Below are 21,487 nucleotides of genomic sequence, written 5' to 3' on the forward strand. Positions count from 1 at the left end.
TGCCAGCCACAAGGATGGTGGGATGGCTGCTGTGGGACCTCCATCAGCACTGGGCAAGAGCCAAAGTGCATGCACAGAGGGGAAAAGCAGAGCACGTGGCTGCTCCTCACAGAGGGGAACCAGAATGCTTGACCTGGTGTCTGGGAGGGAGAGACACGCACTGTCTGTGAAGGGGAGGGGATGAGCTGATGTGACAGCACCCACAGACCCACTGCCTGGCGGGATTGGTGGCTTAGAAGGAAAAGAGGCTGGGAGAGGGTCAGGAAAGAAAGGCAGATTTCCTTCCACGAGCACATGGAGAGGGCAGCAGGGGCTGTATCCCTTCTTCTACAACTGCACTATCCCTCCAGAAGAAAACATGTAAATCAGATGCCTGCAGGATGACAGGCTAGTGCAAAGTGCCTCCATCCATCAGAAATGGCCTAGCACTACATCCGTCATCAATATTCACAAAAAACATTGTAATAAGACACTAGAGCAGAGCTGGAACAGGAGCTTCCTTCACAGCTGGTGTGATGCAGGTCTACTGCTTGTGTAGGACAAGGGTTTCATTGATATCTCACCTCTTCTGAGCTGCTCTGGTGAGACACAGCAGCCAGCTGGGGCTCGTGCTGCTTGTTGCACATGCTGCAGCTTTGCTTTAATGGAGATACAGAAAGGAAACAGAAATTTTTGGTGTATCTGGCCGCCAGAGCCATAAGATCCAGGCTCTGTTTGCAGTTGTGAGCCCCGAGTAAATGTTCAAGAGCTTCCTATGAAATGCTCTGTAAAACACTGGAATCGGTAGCAGCAGACACTGTGGGATCAAACTGTACCTGGAGGGAAGAAAACCCAAATGGACAGGGAAGAAGATTTGATGACACATGGAGATACGGTAGTAAAGCAATTGCTAGGGGAAATCCCATGGGCAAGGCTGCTTGAAGGAAAAGGGGCCCAAGATAGTTGGTTAACATTCAAGGACTGCTTTTTCCGTGCTCAAGATCGGAGCATCCCGACACGTAGGAAGTCAAGGAAGAGGGCCAAGAGACCTGTGTGGCTAAATAGGGAATTGCTGGGTATGCTCAAGTGGAAGAGGAGAGTTTACAGGTCATGGAAGGAGGGGCTGGCCACCTGGGAGGAATATAAGGCTGCTGCTAGGGGATGTAGGAAGGCAGCTAGGAGGACTAAGGCTTCCTTAGAATTAAACCTGGCAAGAAGGGTCAAGGACAGCAAAAAGAGCTTTTTCAAGTACATGGCAGACAAAACTAACACCAGAGGCAATGTAGGCCCACTGATGAACGGGATGGGTGCCCTGGTGACAGAAGATGCAGAGATGGCAGAGCTACTGAATGCCTTCTTTGTCTCTGTCTACCCTGCTGCAGGCAGTCCTGAAGAGCCCTATACCCCTGAGACCTTAGATGAAGTCAGGTCAACGGAGCGACTTGCCTTAGTCGATGAGGAATGGGTTAGAGATCAGTTGAGCAATCTGGACGTCCATAAATCCATGGGTCCAGATGGGATGCACCCGCGGGTGCTGAGGGAACTGGCGGAAGTCATTGCTAGACCACTCTCCATCATCTTTACCAAGTCCTGGGAAACGGGAGAGGTGCCTGAGGACTGGAGGAAGGCAAATGTCACTCCGGTCTTCAAAAAGGGCAAGAAGGAGGACCCGGGTAACTATAGACCGGTCAGCCTCACCTCCATCCCTGGGAAAGTGATGGAACACCTTGTCCTTGGTGCCATCTTAAAGCATATCAAGGATAAGAGGGTTATGAGGGGCAGTCAACATGGCTTCACCAAGGGGAAATCATGTTTGACCAATCTCTTAGCCTTTTATGAGGAAATAACACGGTGGATGGATGATGGCAGAGCGGTGGATGTGGTCTACCTTGACTTCAGCAAAGCCTTTGACACAGTCTCCCACAGCATCCTCACGGCTAAATTGAGGAAGTGTGGACTGGATGATCAGGTAGTGAGGTGGACTGCGAACTGGCTGAAGGAGAGAAGCCAGAGAGTTGTAGTCTATGGGGCTGAGTCTAGTTGGAGGCCTGTAACTAGTGGAGTGCCTCAAGGGTCAGTACTGGGACCGGTATTATTTAATATATTCATCAATGATTTAGATGAGGGAATTGAGTGTACTATCAGCAAGTTTGCTGATGACACTAAGCTGGGAGGAGTGGCTGACACGCCAGAAGGCTGTGCTGCCATCCAGCGAGACCTGGACAGGCTGGAGAGTTGGGCAGGGAATAACGGGATGAAATATAACAAGGGAAAGTGTAGAGTGCTGCATCTGGGCAGGAACAACCCCAGGTTCCAGTATAGGTTGGGGAACGACCTGCTAGAGAGCAGTGTAGGGGAGAGGGACCTGGGGGTCCTAGTGGACGACAGGATGACCATGAGCCAACACTGTGCCCTTGTGGCTAAGAAGGCCAATGGCATCCTGGGATGTATTAGAAGGGCGGTGGTTAGTAGGTCGAGAGAGGTCCTCCTTCCCCTCTACTCTGCCCTGGTGAGACCCCATCTGGAATATTGTGTCCAGTTCTGGGCCCCTCAGTTCAAGAAGGACAGGGAGCTGCTGGAGAGAGTCCAGCACAGGGCAACCAAGATGATTAAGGGAGTGGAGCATCTCCCTTATGAGGAAAGACTGAGGGAGCTGGGTCTTTATAGTTTAGAGAAGAGGAGACTGAGGGGTGACCTTATTAGTGTCTATAAATATATAAAGGGGGAGTGTCACGAGGATGGAGCCAGGCTCTACTCAGTGGCAAACAATGACAGGACAAGGGGTAATGGGTGCAAACTGGAACACAAGAGGTTCCACTTAAACTTGAGAAGAAACTTCTTCTCAGTGAGGGTGACAGAACACTGGAACAGGCTGCCCAGGGAGGTTGTGGAGTCTCCTTCCCTGGAGACATTCAAAGCCCGCCTGGACACATTCCTGTGTAACGTTATCTAGGTGTTCCTGCTCCGGCAGGGGCATTGGACTAGATGATCTTTTGAGGTCCCTTCCAATCTCCAGCATACTGTGATACTGTGAAAGGGCAGTAGTTTAAATCACAAGACTATCTAGCCACTCCCATCAGGCACTGACTTTGGTTTCCTGCAAAGAGGCAGCAAAAAGCCTAACTATGCTCAAGAAGGGACTGAAATATTTATGACAAGGATTATAGTGTTTGTGACTACAGGAGACTGGATTTAGTGGTTGAGCGGATGCTGCCCAGCCCTTTGCATCAGTCTTCTGGACAGCTGAGAATTAATGTTAGGGAACAGGCTTTGTCAAGACTGCTGGTATTAAGATTTAGTAAGTTTTAAAGTAATGTCAGTGTTTACATTCACATGTCAGAGGGAAACAGCTCCTGTGCCCACTGAAGCTGACCAGAGTTTTGCTAATGGAAAAACTTCCACTTCTCAAATGGAGGTTAGATCAAGCCTCAGAAGACAGCTTACGACAAGGGTTAAACATAGACTTTCTTTGTAAAACCTAAACCAGGTTTACATTGTGTAAAACCAGGCAAATATTTTCCAGGGTATTTTGTCAGCTTCAAATCTTCTCTGGGACTGACTTCTGCCAAGATGTCAACCTGTTACTGATATGCTGCCCACACAGCTAGGTTGCACCACTGGGTACCACTCATGGTACACCCAGCAGTCCATAGCATCTGCATACAGCAAATCCAACTTAATTGGAGATTTCTCATAAAATTTATTAACAATGCAAACACAATTTTTAGACTAACTTCAAATTTCACACCATATTTTCTTAGTTAGCAGGGGGTCTTTTCCCAGTGGTTTCGGAGTTATTTTTAAGACAAAAAATATGCAATCAATTCAGTCTGTTGATTTGGAGACTGTAAATGAGGTTGGCTGATACACACAACTTTTCTGTTGCAAAGAATTCTCCTTCTTCACCACAGACCCCACATGAAGCCTTTACTGCCTCCACAGAGTGTACAAGAGGCCAATGGATCATACCACTCTTCAGTAAGATGCTGGGAAAATAATATGCTTCAAACAAACAGCACTTGCTTGAACCTCCCTACTTTGCTTTGAAACAGAGCCTTAATATTAACATAAGTTACCAGCTTCATGAAGATACATGAATCTATAACCTTGCTGTTTGAACTCCACTCAAAACCAGCCAAACTGTGACCTTCTGAAGCCTAGCATTAACATACATCTCAGTGGATATATCACAGGTTGGCAGCTCAATTGCCACAAATTCCCATGAACTGAGCATGGCTAGGACAGCGGCTGCAGGGTTCCTGGGGGTTTTCACTGCAACAGCTCTTTCTGGTGACTTGGAGCCCTTGAGATGTTGGACATGAGAAGCCAAGAGCTATCAATGGCCTTCAAAACTGCCCTTGGGGCAGCAGGAGAAGGAGACTTGATTGAAAGCCAGTGAAGGGGTGAGGTGCTGCAGTGAAGGTAGAAATGGCACAGAAGCAAGATAGAGAGTACCACAGCTGGGGGAAGCTGGGGCATACAGGCAATGACTCCTTGGCCTGTGTCGGAGACAGGGTGAGAGTGGAGGGCTGAAAACTAAACTGGGATGTACAGGAGTCTGGGATGTATTTCAGGCTCATAATTAGAGAGAAAAGTATGAGAGACACCAAGCATCTGTCAAAAGATGACATTTTAATGTAGTCCCTTTGTGGCCATTTACTTCCCACCCAGTCGTCATGAATTACTTCAGTATCATGTCAAGCATGCATTCTTGTTCTGCCATTTCAGTGAGACTTTTTACAAGATAAAAACCTAAAGCTCCTGCCCAACTGACTTCGGAGCAACTGCCATGGCCTCGTTCCATATCACCAAACCTTCTCTTCCAGAACAACTCATGTGAACAGACAGCAGAGAAAGGCACCTCTCCCCACCAGCCCTTAGGTATCAAATCTTGGCCACATCAGTGGGTGGGAATGGCCACATCACATCTTGCCAGAGTTATACTTTAGTATTCTCTCCCCAGCAAAATCAGATCAGTTATGAGTAACAGTAGAAAATGCATTCTTAATCAGATTTTCTCTGTTACTGATATGCGGTTTTATATGCACATATGCATGTACACACAGTCATCTGCTCCAGGCTTACTATGGTAAAGATATCATGTTAAGTAGCTGTGCAGTTTGTAAAATGATTTGCTGTCAAACAGAATGAGTAAAATGAGATATAAACATTTATACTAAGGCCAAGAAAAACAATTGACAGTACTCAGAATTTGTTTTACTTCTCTAACACAACTGAAAAAGAGTGGATCAAATCCTTACCGTGTGTTGGGCTTCAGGTTCTCAATTGGCAAATGAGTAGACCCTGCAGTCCTGGTTGACCACTTATTCTTTAAAAAGTCATCATAAGATGCACTGTAAACCAGATAACCTGTAAATGGGAAAGACAAATAGTTGTGAGGATTCTAAACAGATTTTAAATAAATTATATCCTTAGATGCCATGGTAGATTTTATGGGTTACAAGGAGAAGCATCTTTGACTATGAAAGTGATTTAATGCCTAGCTCTTCTGGAAAATCCCAGGTTACAAGAATTTCTTGTAGTTAGCTAATAATGATGGAGCATTACATCAGAGAATGGTACATCAGAGCTGCATATTCTGACTTAAAACACAGTGAAGACAAAAAGATGTCAGAAGCAACACATTCACCACTTTAAGTGATACATTGTCTGTGCATAAACTAATATAGTTAGAAACACTAAGGGGATTTTGAGGGAAAAAACCACCATGTTATACAGACTGCACTTAGTAAGGTACTGGATCAACAGCCTTGAAGAAGGAAAAGCTGCGGGGCAGACACCACGTAGCCTGTTCAAGTGCCACTTTCTCCTTTCCCGATCATTCAGAAGTTCCCACCCCTTGGCCATGGCTGTCAGCTGCAGAGCTTGGAGAGGCTCCTTAAAAGCTGGATATTAGCCCCAAAGCAGTGCCTTTTCCAGTGCTTACTTCAGACCTTTTGGGTCTGCTGACAAACAGGGGTTGATTAATTTCTGAAGTATTTTGGTTATTTACTCTAGTGTTTTTCCAGCAATGTTTGAGATTAATTCTTGAAGTCGGCTGGGCTTCGTTCTGGCTCTCAAAAGGTCTAAAGACATTAAAGGACATTTAATTGAATACATTTGTTTAACACATTTCCCATCCCTGAATCTTGCTTGTCAGAGTACTTGAGCAAAATTTCTGTAAAGGAATTAAAAAGTAAAGCATAGCCTGGGCCTCAGACACCACTGGAGATAATTGACTCTGATACACTCTTTCCCTACAAAATAAGCATGCTAGAAGACCACCAAGCAAGCCAGAAGCCCCTCTACAGGCAGACCGTTCCTGCAGCCACACTTATAGCCAGGCAGGATCCAGACCAGCTCCAGCCACGCAGTTACCTTTGCTTGGAGTGGAGTGAAGCCAAATGTGAAGGATGCTCCAAAGGCAGGCTTGGGAGCTACCTGAAGTGGAGCTGAGGGCACTGCCTAGGGGCAGAAGTGCTCAGGTGAGCAAAGCGCTATCACAGATACCATCCAGGCAAGAAGCAGTGACTTCAGAACCACTGGCACAAAATCAGTGCCAAAATCAAAGACTGAGGGATGACAAGAGTGACCTTTCTCACTTCTCAGAAAGTAGCTCATCTCCCTCAGAAAGCTGTAGAACAGCAAGAACTTCATGAGCCGTTGGCTCAGTTCAAGGTAAAAATGGTCATTTAAGAAAACCTTCCCCACTACCCCATCAGGAGAGTAACCCTCAGGAGAGTACCTGTTACCATGTCTCCTTGAGCAGGTTTGGCCCAGTCCACAATGACAAAGGAATGACAGCCTTCAACTGCCACAACAGTGATGTTGTGAGGGGCTTTCAGGGGACGCAGATCTTTCTCTCTGAGGTCATTAGGGATGATTTCATCGAGGCTCTCCACTTGGAAGTGCTCCAAGGCTTCTGTCAAGGAGCAGGGAGCTGCTGGGTCTTTATTGAGATAGGTCACATAAGGAGCTGGAAGACACATGAAAGGGTGGGTTTAGTTGGCAGCTTGTAGGTACCACAGGCTGGCAACTTCCTGAAAAGAAGAGAGTTAAGTTTTGTGGTGCATTTTAAAATTTCTCACCTTCCAGATGTTCACTACTGCCAATAAAGTACGGCTAGTGTTCAGTTTGATTGATGAGCAAGGGGAATGTTAATATTCAGGTCTACCTCAGACTCACAACCATACCCAATTAGGCAAAGACAGAAGGATCATCTTTGCTGTGAGAGGCAGAAGAGAGCGGTCTGACTGCAGGACCCTCCTCATGCTACTGCCAGCTGATCTGGAAGCAGGGGTGAAAATGTCACCCAAACTCTGCCTTTCCACTTGTGGGAACAGATCCCTGCCAGGACTTAAGATCACCCGAGACTTTACGTGTCTGAGTGGTTGGTTTTTACATAAACATCCTGAAGCTGGAGTGAAGCAGCAGAGGGAACAAGAAGATTAATTCCAAGGTAAAGTCCAACCAGGTCAAACAAAGGGATTATTGCTGGGTACTAAGGGACCAGGAGTCATGAATTCTTACCTTCAGGCATGTGATGCCTACCTGTACCTTCTATTTTTAAAAATAGAAGCTTTATGCTGACTGGAATTGCACTTCAGTTCAGGAAAAGATTAAACCATCTTTTTTAAGTCACTTAAAAGTCACTGTAACATTCAAAGTAAAGACTATAAAACTTGCTTTGGAAATGTTTATTCAGTGGCAATAATACAATTCATTGAAACGGTAATATTATTTCCCTAGTGCCTTGAAATGTTCATAAACCAACATTTCTTGGTTTATCTTATTGCATTTCATGCCCTAAAGGGATTTTTTCCAGATCTTGCAATGAAGTTAATTTTAGCCTCTCCAGCTAAATGAATCAAGAAGCACTGTCAGCAAGAGAGCCGAATAGAAACATCATGAAATTGTTTGGACAGGGAAAACTGAAGATGCACTGGAAAAAATCTCAGCATATATAAAAACAAACCTTTTACTCCAGTAGTAGAGCTCCACTTTAAGCCACACGAAGCTTGGGGATATTGGAAAGGAAGGCAAGACATCAGTCAAAGCTGACTCTCCATGCCCTGAACTCCCTGCTAAAATGCCAGGTGAACCAGCAGCTGACCTGACCTTAGCTCAGATGCCAGAGGTTTGTAAAGGGCTGCAGGGGGGTCACCAGTTTGGGATGGAGGCTGGAATACAGTGCCCTACCACCTCCAAATCCCTCTGGTCTGGCTCTCAGATGCTCCCCTGAAAAAGAAGCAGAAGAGCTCTGAAGTCAGAGCTGGAATACACTTAACAGCTCACAGAGATAGCAGCCAGCATCACGGCTCCTATCAATGTATTGAGGGTTCCTTCACCAAGTTCCTTCTATACAGCAAAGATACGAACAGCAAAGTCAAATTTATCTCTATTTGTTTTACTTTTTGGGAAGTTTATAACCAAAATACCATTCATTCTTTGACTTTGAAGCACACCTCTGACATACACGCTTATGCAAGGCTGGTGAGATCACTGGGGTTGCATGGGTCAGTGAAAAGAACTTGGCTCCCCAGAGAAAGACACACCTACATGGAGACTTTCATTGATTGAACGACTGGTGTGAACCTAAAATAATGCAGCTGAGCTGAACTGAGCACCAGAGTCAACACTTGCTCTCTTATTGAACACAATGCAGAATACAAAGCAGAACAGTTATGCTGAAAGAATACAAAGAGGCTTGCACTGTTTCAACAAAAGTAGTGTGGGTCCACACTTAGACAAGCAAGCATCAAAGCTAGGAACAAAGTACTACTGTTTGAGCTTCCTAGTTGGCAGTCCTTACATGGACCACACACTAGTCTGTTGGATGCATCTGTGCAACAGCCTCAGCTTAAGGGCTGACCTTGCTAGAAAAAGAATTCTTTGCAGCACAAGCAGTAAGTGATGTAAACCACAGGACAACCTTACCAGTGAACCGTTTCTTCCCAGCGATATCATATGCTGACACAGGGCTGGTGCCAACAACACTCGTCTCTGGATAGACAACTTCCAGTTCTGTTGTTGTAGAAGCAGTGGTGGTGGTGGCAGTGGTGGTGGTTGGTGGCAAAGTACTCTCAAAAAACTCGTAGTCTTCAGAGGAAACACGAGATGAAAATGTTAGCTTGCTTCATGTTATTATGGCTTAACCACGAGAAGGGAAACATTCCTGTCACCCGCCACAGTCCCAGAGCAGTGCCACACACCCTGCCCTAGCTGCCATATGCTTCTTATGGGCCTCTAAGGCAGGGTTGCTTGCGCCTCAGACTTGCAAGTGTTTCTACCAAACTGATGACAGTGAGCCTTTGCCCTGGGATACCAGTGCTGTTGCTGACTTAGACCTCACTCACACAAGTAAAAAGGATAACAATAAATGAATGCATTCATATGCTTCATATGCTATTTCCCCCCACAATCTTCAAGAAAAGACAACACAGTGATTGAATCCCTCGCCACAGCCCTCAGATGCAGATGGAATGAGATAAGGGAGTGAAAAAATAGCTTTTTGAGAAATATCTGTTATTATTCTAAAATGCTAGAGCTGGTTCAAAAGGACTTTCATGTCCAGAAACAGTTGCCTTTGGACCCTTGCTCTTCACATGTGATGTAGGGCTCTGGAAAAGTTTCCCAGCTCACCACTGCCTGCTTAAGCTCCCATTCACCAACCCGCCCCCTCAAATCTAATTCCAAAAAAAGGAATTCGGGGAAAAAGCCCACCCCAAACATGCCACTTGCAACAGACTTTTACAGTTAAGTAGTACCATCATCATATATCACATATGCCTCTGGAGTTGCTGTCACTTCTGAATCCAGTCCTGAGAAGGTATCTATGGGAAGAGAAAGAAATAAAATTCCATGAGGATTCAATGGTCTCGTCCCCAGCCTCCTAGTAAAATACTTCTGGAATGAAGTTTAAAATAAAAATTTTTAGGCAGTTGATTTGTAAAGAAACAAGACAGCTGCCTAGTTTCCAGATAACACAGTGACAGCCCGCTCTGTGTATTGAGAGTAATAGCTGAGCAGCTAACTGCAGCAGCTGGGAGTTTTGCTGAGGGAAAACAGGTTCAGGGTTTGATTTTAAATTGCTACTTAAAATCAAAAGTAATGCACCCTCCAGGAGCAATGCCCTGGGCCCCAGATGCTCTGGAGCAAAGACAGGCTGCCAGCAACTGTGTATAATGCTCAGGTCAGGGTTTGACAATGTTTTATAGTCTCTGGAGCAGCAAATGTGAGAAACTTACATGCAAATAAACCAACCAATAAATTAAACTGAAAACTTGCATTTAAATACTTTTTTGGGGGAATAAAAATCAAACAACCGCTGAGCCATGACATTTAGAGACTGGCTAGCAAGTAATGCAGCCCAAACGGAATGGATTTGTAGAACGAAGTAACTGATGCTGGACTTTCCACAGTTGTATTTTGGACTAGCTTTAGTCTGATCCTGTGGGACTGAATGCCCATTACAGGTGGGGGCACAGATGTGTCATTCTGAAGTACTGTTTCTGCTTTAGTTTCTTCCAACAGGAATTCAGGTTGTGCACATCGAGATTGCTCTACGATGCATATGAAAGCATAGCAAGAGGAGGTTAATGTGAGGTGCACACCCCAAACATTCTCCCAATCCACCCCACAAAACAATGCAAATGCACCCACAGACTTCCCAGTTGCCTATCCCTACATCTTATCTCAATACCTCTGCAGGTCATGTATCCATCATCAGATACATGAACCATCATGCACCTGATCCTGTGAATCCTGGAGGCCTCACTGCATGCTCTGAGAAATTCATTTCTCTGCATGTTATGCAGGGGAGCCAAAGAGTACACAAACCTCAGATTCGCTATGAAATGCATGGCTAAGATTGCATATTAGCCATGAAATGCAAACAAAGCAAAAGCATTGTCATGGAGCCCACTGCAGGTACCATGAGAAGTCTTCAATGAAATGCTGGGACTAGGGAATGGCCAAAGTATGAACAAAGACAAAAGAAAGACAGCTTTGACCTCAGGATACTACACAGGAACTGGTAATGTTATTTTTACTAAGCCAGTACTACAAACAATGTAAAATTTCAATTGCCAGTGTCAGTCAAATAGTTCACAAATACAATTTCAACAATACATCTTCATTTTTCAGGTTGTTTTTTTTATTTAGAACCAACAGTTATTGTACAAAACTAATTTTTTGTTACTACAGTAAGTTTCTTTTAAATACACAGTAGCGATTTCAATGACAAAATAAGCTTTGAGAATACAGAAAAAGTTTAATTCTTGTCAAAATTTCATATAGAAAATCTGACATTTTGTCATGTTAGACTTCTGCAGCCACTTTTCAGAAGAAGATCCACTTGGAAGCCACTTGACTTCTCTGAGGGTAGTCAGTGTAGTCAGCAGTGAGCAAAGTAGATCCTTTGCTGAATTCTGCAGATCTTCTCATCACAGTTGGCCATCATTAACCAATGTCTATAATGTATGCACTTACCTTTGACTATATCCAAGTAAACAAGAAGTTTAGATGTGCAGAAGTGTGAAGTTCTTCATGGGCAGATTTCAACTCATTCACACCTATTAGCTGGTCAGCCTTTGTTGATGATCCAGCAAAACTAAATACTATTTTCTGGTTTTGTAGGTGTTCAGTCTCTTCTACTTTACTGTCTGTGCTTCTTTGGCATGAGCTGTGGCACGGCAATGATAAGGGTACTTCTCAAAAGACTCTTTCTCACATTATAATCTTCTGTACACACACACACCTTTTGCTGCAACTCTTCAGTGAACCTGCTTGTACCAGATGAGGCTAGGTCTTGCTATGACCACTTGCCACAAGCTTTTGGCATCTGTAAGTACAATGGACTGTGTAACCATCACTTGATTTTATTACACATCACGTGGTTGTCTCCACTTTTCATTCCTTGTGAGTTCATGTAAAAATTCAGCTGATTTCACTGACAAATCAAACTTGTGTGGCCAGTCTCCTTCCTGAAAGTTAAAGATTGCAGAATCTGCTGAAATGTTGACAATAAATTCTGCTGGGTCAAGCAAAAATCCTGCCAGAGAGTAAGCAAATTTGCCAAAGCTTTAGAATGTTTGGCGATGAATTTTGGCACTTGTGGCCTCTGGATGTTTGTGAGTAAAGCACTTACAAAAGACTATCAAGCTTTGGCAGAAAAAGGATTTCATCAAATGATCTGGAGTATTTTCCAGACTCAGATTAAAGGCAAAGACAACATAAAAATACGATTTGGAAATGGTCAAGGGAAAACTGCATGATATATTTTGATAGTTCACGTAGTAGTTGTTTATCCCTCTTGAAATAGTGCACTTGATAAACAAAACTAGCCATCATTGAAGAAATACCACAAAGATGCTTTCTTTTCAAGCGAGCTCCTCTGTGAAAGGTTGGTTTTGCTGCATTTGTCAAATGTTTTTTTCATCAGGATGAAAAAAAAGGAGAAAATCATCAGAGAAACTTTTGTAATTGCCACGTAGGGACTAACACGGTTTGAGCTGTATAGCAGGTAATCCAGCCCTATCTTGTCCTTCCAGTCTTCCGCTGTGATGTGCTTGCAGATTAACTGTCAAAATGGCAGCAGAGGTTTTAGGAGTGTCTTAAAGGCCATTCTCACTGAACATGCAGCCTGTGTAAAAAAACAGTTCTCATTCAAGCCCATCTGGTAGAAGGGAAAAAAAAAAAACAACAAGCAGAATATTTTGAAATGTTCACAAAATCACATGAAAAGTCCCCACCCCACAACTCTGCTAAAAATAATACTGCACAGCTTTTTGTTCCTCATCTTCTGGAGTGTATAATCAGATTAATGCCAGCCATATTACATGAACTCTTACTGTTCTTACAATATGTATTCTCAGAAGAGTTCCTTCAGCTATCAAATAGCACAGGACAAAGAGAGGAAACATTGTGGGGTTTAAGCAATATTTAAGGTAAGCAAAAGGAGCTAGTGGGAGTGGGAAGGACTCTAAATCTAATAAAAAACATGGTCCCTTTTAGGCAACTTTGAAAATACCAGGGTGACTCTGTATGATAATATTTGTAAAGCTTTTGTAAATACAATTAAGAACAACGAAAGCTCCAAAGGCAAACACAAAAATCTTGAAAGAAATATTTAACAATGATGGCAATTTTTACATATATACATATGTTTCTTTGTGTGTCTACACATCCATGCACATGCACATACACAAACGCACTCCCATAAATGCACACTGTCAAACATCGTTAGATAAGTGACTAATTGTTAGATAAATATGAACACTACAAAACATTGTGATTCCATTTTGCAAGGCACTAACATCCCTGAGTCATTACTTACCTAGGGTAGCTGGTAAGGGAATTTTCAGTCTTCTGTTTCTGAGATCCCTTTCAAAGAAACCATCTTCAGACTCAGTGTGAGTTGCTGAAGCCACATTTTTCCATATCTCTGCACTCTTCAAAGTGATAGGTCAGCTCCCTAAGCCATGGTTACACAACCTGCTTGTAAATCTACTTTAGCATCAGCGATACAGGTGTACGGGGAAAGGTAAAGGGATTTCATGAACCATTAAAACTGGCTACTGCAGTTGGCAGATTTCTGACTACCAAGCTGTTGTTTAAGTTACTACCATGCTGCTGCTGCCCATTTGTAGACTGAGTTGGGTATTACCTACAAATGGAAAGGATAAGAACAACTATGGTGCTGCCTGATCTGGATTTGCAAAATAAGCAGCTAACTGATTTGCAGTGCAACATTCAGGTTATGAAAAGGTAAAACGTGATGGAGCAGGCTCAATGCCCAAAGACCAGTGCATTTGTATTTGCTTACTTTGGATTTCAGTTTGGCACCACATCCTAAGCTTGTCTAGCTGCAACAGAGAAATAATGACATGCACCCACACTGTTCTGTATTTTCAGATGAGAAAGAGAGTACAACTCTCTGCCTTATCTATGTATAGCCAGGGTTGTCCTTCCCCAGCTTCATCCATGATGAGCTACATTCCTGCTAGACAATCTGCATCTGCAAGGGCTGGCACGAGAACAAGAATCTCAGTTTGCAAAAGCTGGTTTCACCATGGCTCAAGCGAGAGACCCTTCAGAATTTATTGTGAGAAATGAACACAAAATAGAGAAACCATATAGTGTCTTCAGGTCCTTCCCCGGCCTGAAATGGAGTGAAGACGCCCTTACATGTGAGTGCTTTGACCACAAGACTACTGCCTATAGTTCTGCTCATGTGCATGAATGTATGTGACAAGACTGGATCCAACCCAAGACCCAAGTCTTGCTGAAATCGAAGTATTTCCACAGAAAACTTCAGCTTTGGGGAAAGTTAACATTTCCCAGTGAAAAACCATTTGATGCCCAAACCCCTCATCAGCTGCTCTAATCTCAGCTCCTACCTTATCACAAGGTCCGAAGTCTTCAGAGGCAGATACTTTCCTGCTTTACATTTGTGTAACTGTACTGTACAAACAACACAACCAAAGAAGTTCAAACAGCACAAAGGAACATTACCTTCTGCATTGCAGTCTGGCAGGCCATCAAACCCCAACAGCAAGTTGCCCTCATCATCATACTGTCCATAGGTGCCTGGAGGACATGTTGGGAGTGGTTTCTCAGTGGGTGGTTCAGTGGTGGTTGGTTCGGGAGTTGTGGTGGTAGTTGTAGCAACAGTTGTTGTAGTGGTTGTAGTAGTTGTTGTGGTAGTTGTTGGGGGTGTTGTTGTAGTAGTAGTGGAGGGAGTGGTTGTTTTCTTAATCATTTCAAGACCAATCAAAGGTTTCCCTCCAAGGCTTATTATTGGTTTATCTTGTGCACTCGCTACAGGTTTACTAAATCTGCTGTGTCCAAACAAAGGTAACCCATCTGGACTCACCACTGGGGCACCCTTTTCATCTAGGAGAGAAGAACAAAACCAAAAATCTCACCATTAACCCATTTCAGGATTATAGCATGGCATTTATCAACAGCAGATACCACAAGAGCACTGAGAGTGTGATTTACAGGCTCTTGTAACTTAGTTGACAAAGAAGGTTGTTATCTGGGACAGAGCCATGGCTGAGGAAGTTGGAACGTCAGATAAACCACAGTGGTATTTACTTTAATTAGCTCTTTGAGAAACACTTCTTGGGAAAACTGCAGGGAGGTTTCACTTCAGTATCACATGCAGACAGTGCCTGCATTTAATCTCAGTCTTGTAACTGTTGATGAAAGGTATGATGAATCCATATCCTGCTCCCTGGTGTCAAACATGTGCAAGGGAAAACTGGGATGAGCTGATGAGATGCTGTCACTCCAGGTAAACTTCTGTGTCGGATTCTGTGTACTACAAATATTCAGGGCAACCAGTTTAATAGCAGGCACTGAATTTGCATTCAAGAGATCAATGCAGGTGTACTGATATGCAAACAGCAGTGTTTTTCACAGATCACACACAGGGTTTTTTTACTATTTGTGGTCAGTTTCAGAAGAAAAAATGAAATCATCACATACTGCTACAGTGCTACCTGTGGGGAATTATTTCTATACATACAAAGCATCAATACTTATTCTGTCTCAGTTCTGCAGTCCTTTCTAATGCTGATGAAAGTGAGGATGATTTGGGTGATTCTTAGTGAGGTACTAAGTCTGGAGTCCCACAGGATGCTCCAAAGCCTCCCCAGGTCCTACAATGTGCTGACTGCCTGATGGAAATCTGAGCTACAAGCAACTCCAAATGGCTTGCATGGATCCTGGGGAGGCTTGAAGCATTCAACAGCTCAAAGACTTGTACTATGTATAAAAAAGTGTAGATTTTTTTTGCTGTAAGAAGGAAGCTGTCACTTACCAACAATTGTACGTCCATCTCCTCCTAATTTCACTCGGAGAGGGTTGCCTTGGGAATCCTGGAGGTATTTTCCTTCAACATTTAACACAAGCCCTCGGTCAAGATCTACAATCTAAAAGCAACAGATGGACTCAAGTTTAGCTAACACAAGAGGAGGTGAAATGAGCTTTCAAAGCAACAGAAATCCTGGGGAAATTCAGGTGCTAAGTGCAATGATCAGGAATAGCTGCAACACTTTTAAAAGTGAGTCATTAATTGTATAGTAATCACTGAAAAAACACTGCTGAAGAAAGCAGATCCCCAGGAGCTGGGCTCCAGAGTTGCACAACCATGATTATACTGCCTACTGTAGCTCTCACGTGCAAAGGAGCAACTCCCTTGATTTTCTTGGGCTGTGCAACTCCCAAGGTAGATTACTTCAACACTGATTTGAGTATGACCCTGAGTCCTTTTGAAGATGGAATTTTAAGGAATTCCATTTTAAAAGAAAAAGAAAAATTAAACTAGTTAATTTAGATTGAAATGGCACTGAGAACAAAGTAGCTAAGATTTTAATTGGGATAGGAGACTGAGGAAAAGTTTCTGTCTCATGAAACAAATCTGTCTGAGAGTTTGGATTGAATTCAAGAGGTAACTGCAGTTAAAACCCAGAGCTCATTTCTATTTCAGCACAAAATAGCTGAACTGTATGCTGGTTTTACCTGAGGCAACAGACTCTGAGCCACAGAACACACAAATGAAAACGGTGTTAAGTGCTGGGAGGAAACTGGGAAGAGGACGTGAGCAGCAGTTCCAGGCTGGCAAGACAGACTTACATTTGGTGCTGGGGAAATGACTGTAGCAGACGGACAGCACATCATGAGATCAGTCTCTGAAGCTGTCCAGGCCCTAGATGTTGACACAGATCTTGCTTTACAAAGTGTTTGTCCTGCTTGCAGCAATGCCTTTGTCTCATGGGGCAGAGAGAGAAGCCACACGGCCTCCCAAGGACCTTTCTAACCCACTTTCTGGAATCTACTGAAAGGGCTTTGGGCTTGCTTTTCAAAATGCCTCCTTGGAATGTGACATATCTGATGCACCTTTTTATGTTCCTCTAATGCAAACAGTAAGTTTGAAGTGGCCATAAAATGACTGTTGTTATGTGTGAGTAGCTCTACTGACACCAGTTCCTTCCCCCAGCTGGCTGGTCATAAAGTCCCTAGAAAGGATTTTAAATGACAAGGTCTAGGCATGTAGGCACCTAGTGGGGCTTTCCTAGGTGCGTTCTGAAAATACCACTGGGAACATGTCTGTACAAATGGCAAAATGCGTAAAGATACGTACATATGTGCATTTTAAAGCACTGTGATACTTATGGAGTAACTTTGTATTTTGGTACTCTTGCTCACAAGCTTCTCCCTGGAGTGTGAGTCTGGGAAAAGCAGTGCTGAATACGTCTTTCCCAGCAGCTCTTCCAGGCAGTCCCCATTCACACCGTATGGCAGACAAGCTCAGAGACACTGGAGAGTACAAGTCCAACTGACTGAGGGAAAAATGTTTCACTGAATTTATGGGAGTAATGCTATAGTTGAAAATTCAAGCCACTGGGTTTTAAATCACACATGTAAAATATTCAAAAAATGGAAATGGAGAATTTGTCATTAGATTTCAATTGAACAGTAGAAACTAGATCACTAAGAATAACCTCACTTTACAGCTTCACTGACTGAGGGCATTCACTGTTCTCTCTTTTCTTAGTAAAAATGGAGTACAATAAAAGGCCAAAGCATCTTGAATTTGGAGAGAAGGTCACCCTACCCACTTTGTTCCTTGAGGGCCATTGATTACTCTCTGTCCACTTGGTTTTCCGTTATTACCAGGTACTATTTTTACATTTCCATTTTTTGTTGTAAGATTAGGTCTGCCATTGTAACCTGAAATAGAAAAGAAAACACCCTATTGTGAAGGAATCTGTGCAACCTACAAACCACATTTTAAAATGCAAAGAAATGCATTTTCTGACTGATCAGGACATATACGAGAGCAGAAAGAGCCATCACCACACTTGGCAAAACTGGTGTTTCCTTTCTGCTTTGAGCAACTGCTGTGACCCTGTTAGATCCCATCTTAAAGATTTGCAAGCTGATGGACCTCAACACAACATTGAATCTGACTAAAGTATAGCAAATGCAATAGTCCAGCTGCATGATTCTCACTCTGTAACAGTGAGGACACATTGAAAAAAACACAAATATCTACACATAGCATAGAAGGTATTTACTACAGCTTACTCAACACTAAGATGGATGTCCATGCATTGCAGGAAGAGAGAATATTTCTGCCTAGCAATATGACTGAGACTGTCTGTGATTCTCCACAGGTGACAGGGGGAACACTTGATGTGTAATGGACTCTCCATTCCACTACCCAGGTCAGAAGATATTCTGACAGAAAGTAAACCTCTAACATTTGGTGCAAACCCCAGACATAAAAGTCCTGACTGTCACACAAGCTGGCTTCAACAGGAACGTGCAACCCTGAGCTGTCACTTAGAAAAAAATAGTAGAGTGGCTTAAAACTTGATTATGGAAAACAGAATATCAGGACATCATAAGGAAACCCCTTACTGCCTACGTATGGGCAAGGTAGCACTATATAACCTACAAAAGCCTTTTAGTAATCCATACGATGAAAAGCAATATACCTGAGAGGATGTCATATTCTGAGTACAAATGTGCTTTCAGGCAGCATTCAGTGAAGTCATTGCTCAATAAGGAACAGAAGCCTCTTTCCAATTTAGTACCTAACTCTGTGGATCATGGGATCCTGTGCAGATCAGAACACAGGACCAAAGGTCGGGGGGAACTACATTACACCAATTAGGCAATGTCCTCAAGAACTGGGCTCCCTGAGAACCACCAAAATAAAAAGTAATACATTACACTAAATAATTGAACCTGCATTTTAACAGAGGACTTCTTATCTAACTGCTGATCTTCGGTGAAACACCATTCAATGATACCACTACAACAAAGACATGATACCTTGTCTATAAGGAGGTCTAACAAATTGCCGTTGGGAAGGATTCCATAGCCTGGAGTTCAGTAGTCGCTGGCGAGGGGACAAAGTGGAAGAAACTGTGGGAGAAACATTGTGTGTGGCAGTAGATGCAGAAGAACTTGGCCAGACAAAGCTTGGTTTAGATGGGGTATGCTTGTTAGAGGACTGAGCAATCCGTGATGCGATGGCAGAGCTTCCTGGTGATTCAGGAAAAGACATTTTTAATGTTGGAGTTTTTTCCTTCTCTTCCTCTTCAGAGCTTACTTTGTGAGGCAGAAGAGTGTCCATAGCTTTCCTCTGATTGCTGGTAGTGTCTTCATACATGTTTTTGTTACCTCTAGAAATAGAAGGGGACAATCTTGCTGCCAAAGATGTGGGTTTCTCTTCCACCTCTTTCTGATCATATTCATTGTAATAATCATCCTCTTCATTAGAAACTGACTGATGAGATTTAGATGAAGAGGAGGAAGGAGCTTTTCGAGGAAGTTCAGCTTTGGACATTTTTGAGGGCAACAAGCCATACTTTTTCTCTGTTTGGGACACTGTTCTTGTAGCAACCCTTGAGCGAGTAGGTAATGAAGGATGAGCTTGTTTCGAAGATGTGGATGACAATCTTGGGTTATACTGTTTGTCTTTTGCTGTATCACTGGCAGAACTGGAGTGTGGCTGAGTGAGTTTTGGTTTATAGGAAGGTACCTGAGAACCTGGCTGCTGTTGCTTTGACAGAGATGAACTTGAGCTTCCCTGAGAGAAAGACGCAGGTAATCTTCTAGAAGAGGACACCTCTTTAGGAAACACAGAGCGGCTGCTTGCTCTGTCACTGACTTCTGTTACATCCTCATCATCATCTTCCTGCAATTCTTCATTACTCTGGGATGAGGCATGAGATGGGAGGCGCCGGCCCCTTGAATGCAGTAAGGAAGGACTGGTTTGTGCCCTCTGTGGAGGCTCTGAGTGGGAGGTCTTCTCCAATGGAAGATGAGAGGAGAACGCCTTTTTAGGCAAAGATATACTTGGTTTTGATTGAGCAAGCATTTCTTTTACTTCTCGACTGTCCTCTTCAGGCTTATGCTTAGAAAAAGAAGACTGCAAAGGAGAATGCTTTTCTGGAGCAGCTGCTCGACTTTGTTGTTCTTCTGAGTCAGAGTGGGGTGACTTTTCACCATGTGTCTCTCTGAGGTGAGAACCAGAATCGACTTGAGGATTTCTTCTCTTGGAATAGATTCCTGAAGAAGACTGCCTGGAGGAGGGTAGAGAACGAGATAAGGGGCTTGCTTCTTGTGAGTTCTCCCTATAATTCTTATCTTTTCCATTGGATTTGGCACTAGTAGAGGAGCGAGACTGAGGTGAATTTTGACCAGAAACAGCAGACTTCAGCTGGACTGCTGCTGCAGCTAATTTAGAATCCTTCCACGTGTGAGAACTGTAACCTGAGGGAAGCCTTGTTTGCTGTGATCTAGAACTGGGCTGTACTGCTCTGTCCGCTGTTTCTTCACTGTCAAACTCATTATGGCTATCACGACCATGGGAATCTGCTGATTTGGAAGACGGCTGAAGTGAATGACCTAGAGAGCCAGCCCTGCTGGGATGGCTTGGGACAACCTCATGAGAGATAGCAGATTGCTGATTTGATGGCAAAGCCATGCGACTAGGCTCTGAAATTTTAGAAGACACTTTCGCCAGCATGGGGTCTGGCTTTCCTTCCACATTATCTGCAAGATCATTATTTTTGGCTGGCAGAAGTTGGGAAGAGGTTTCAGAAGGCACATTGGTATTGCTTTGCCTCAGTTTCTTTGTTTCATTATCTGTGTATTTAGGAACAGATGAGGCAGAAGATTGTGCTATTGATGGTAACAGTGCTGGTGACTCATGTTTGTCTGTACTTGTCTGCCGTGACACCTCTGATGTGTGGGTTTGAACAGAGGTCCTCCCTGAGGCAAGGACAGGGTGGACTGGCCGACCAGGGGATAAGGGTCTAACATTTCTCCTCTGATCCTGGGCTTTTGGTGGTGTCGTCGAAGCTTCTTGGGAGGAATCTCGACCATCTGTCACCTCAGTTGACTGGAGATCAGGTTCCAGCTCTTCTGTCTTTCTGGAAGGTAACTGAGATTTACTCAGGACCCCTCGAGTCAAGATTTTATTCTTATATTCAGAAAGAAGACTCTTCTTATCACTAACATTAGGTGAACGAACAGAAGATTGCTTAGAGGAAAGCGATGGCTGGACTTTTGAAGAAACAGACAAAGTCTGAGAAGGAGATGAGCCAGCATTCCTCGTTTTTTTAGCCTCTGAATTGTTTGGAATATTTGTTTGTTGCTTAGCAACAGAATCTTCATGAGCAGCTGGGGAAAATAAAAGGAGTATTTATTCACAATAGAAGCAGCACAAAAAAACTGATCAAGAGAGAAACCAGGTAGCAAGAACAACTTAAGAGAACATGAGACAGCAGCTATTTCTGCATTAACCAGTCTGTGAAGTCTGGCTGAGAAAGTTTTGGTTTGTAGGAAGGTATCTATGTGGAATTATTGCAGCTTGAGTAAAAATATAGCAAATAAAATCAAGTGTCTAAAAACAGGGACTGCAAACAGCAGTGGAACTAAATCTTCAGCAGAGCTTAGTCATGTTGGTGGCAGGGTGCCGCAT

At 43.5% G+C, this 21,487-nt stretch overlaps 1 protein-coding gene across 1 annotated transcript in view; it reads right to left on the reverse strand.

Moving 5' to 3' along the window:
- The window catches only part of FNDC1 (fibronectin type III domain containing 1), a 61,078-nt gene that overhangs the window by 11,774 nt on the left and 27,817 nt on the right, over window positions 1-21,487 (reverse strand). The window contains exons 8-15 of the mRNA XM_062641966.1: window positions 18,829-21,186; window positions 17,603-17,718; window positions 15,806-15,917; window positions 14,494-14,874; window positions 9,747-9,812; window positions 8,917-9,078; window positions 6,725-6,955; window positions 5,241-5,349 (exon numbers count right to left, since the gene is read on the reverse strand). Coding sequence (XP_062497950.1) covers window positions 5,241-5,349; window positions 6,725-6,955; window positions 8,917-9,078; window positions 9,747-9,812; window positions 14,494-14,874; window positions 15,806-15,917; window positions 17,603-17,718; window positions 18,829-21,186 — 3,535 coding nt within the window. The remainder of the gene's footprint in view (window positions 1-5,240; window positions 5,350-6,724; window positions 6,956-8,916; window positions 9,079-9,746; window positions 9,813-14,493; window positions 14,875-15,805; window positions 15,918-17,602; window positions 17,719-18,828; window positions 21,187-21,487) is intronic.

This window comes from Pezoporus occidentalis, unplaced genomic scaffold, assembly GCF_034315485.1.
Source record: "Pezoporus occidentalis ecotype Australia unplaced genomic scaffold, CSIRO_AGI_Poc_V1 ctg7, whole genome shotgun sequence".
NCBI classification, from domain to species: domain Eukaryota; kingdom Metazoa; phylum Chordata; class Aves; order Psittaciformes; family Psittacidae; genus Pezoporus; species Pezoporus occidentalis.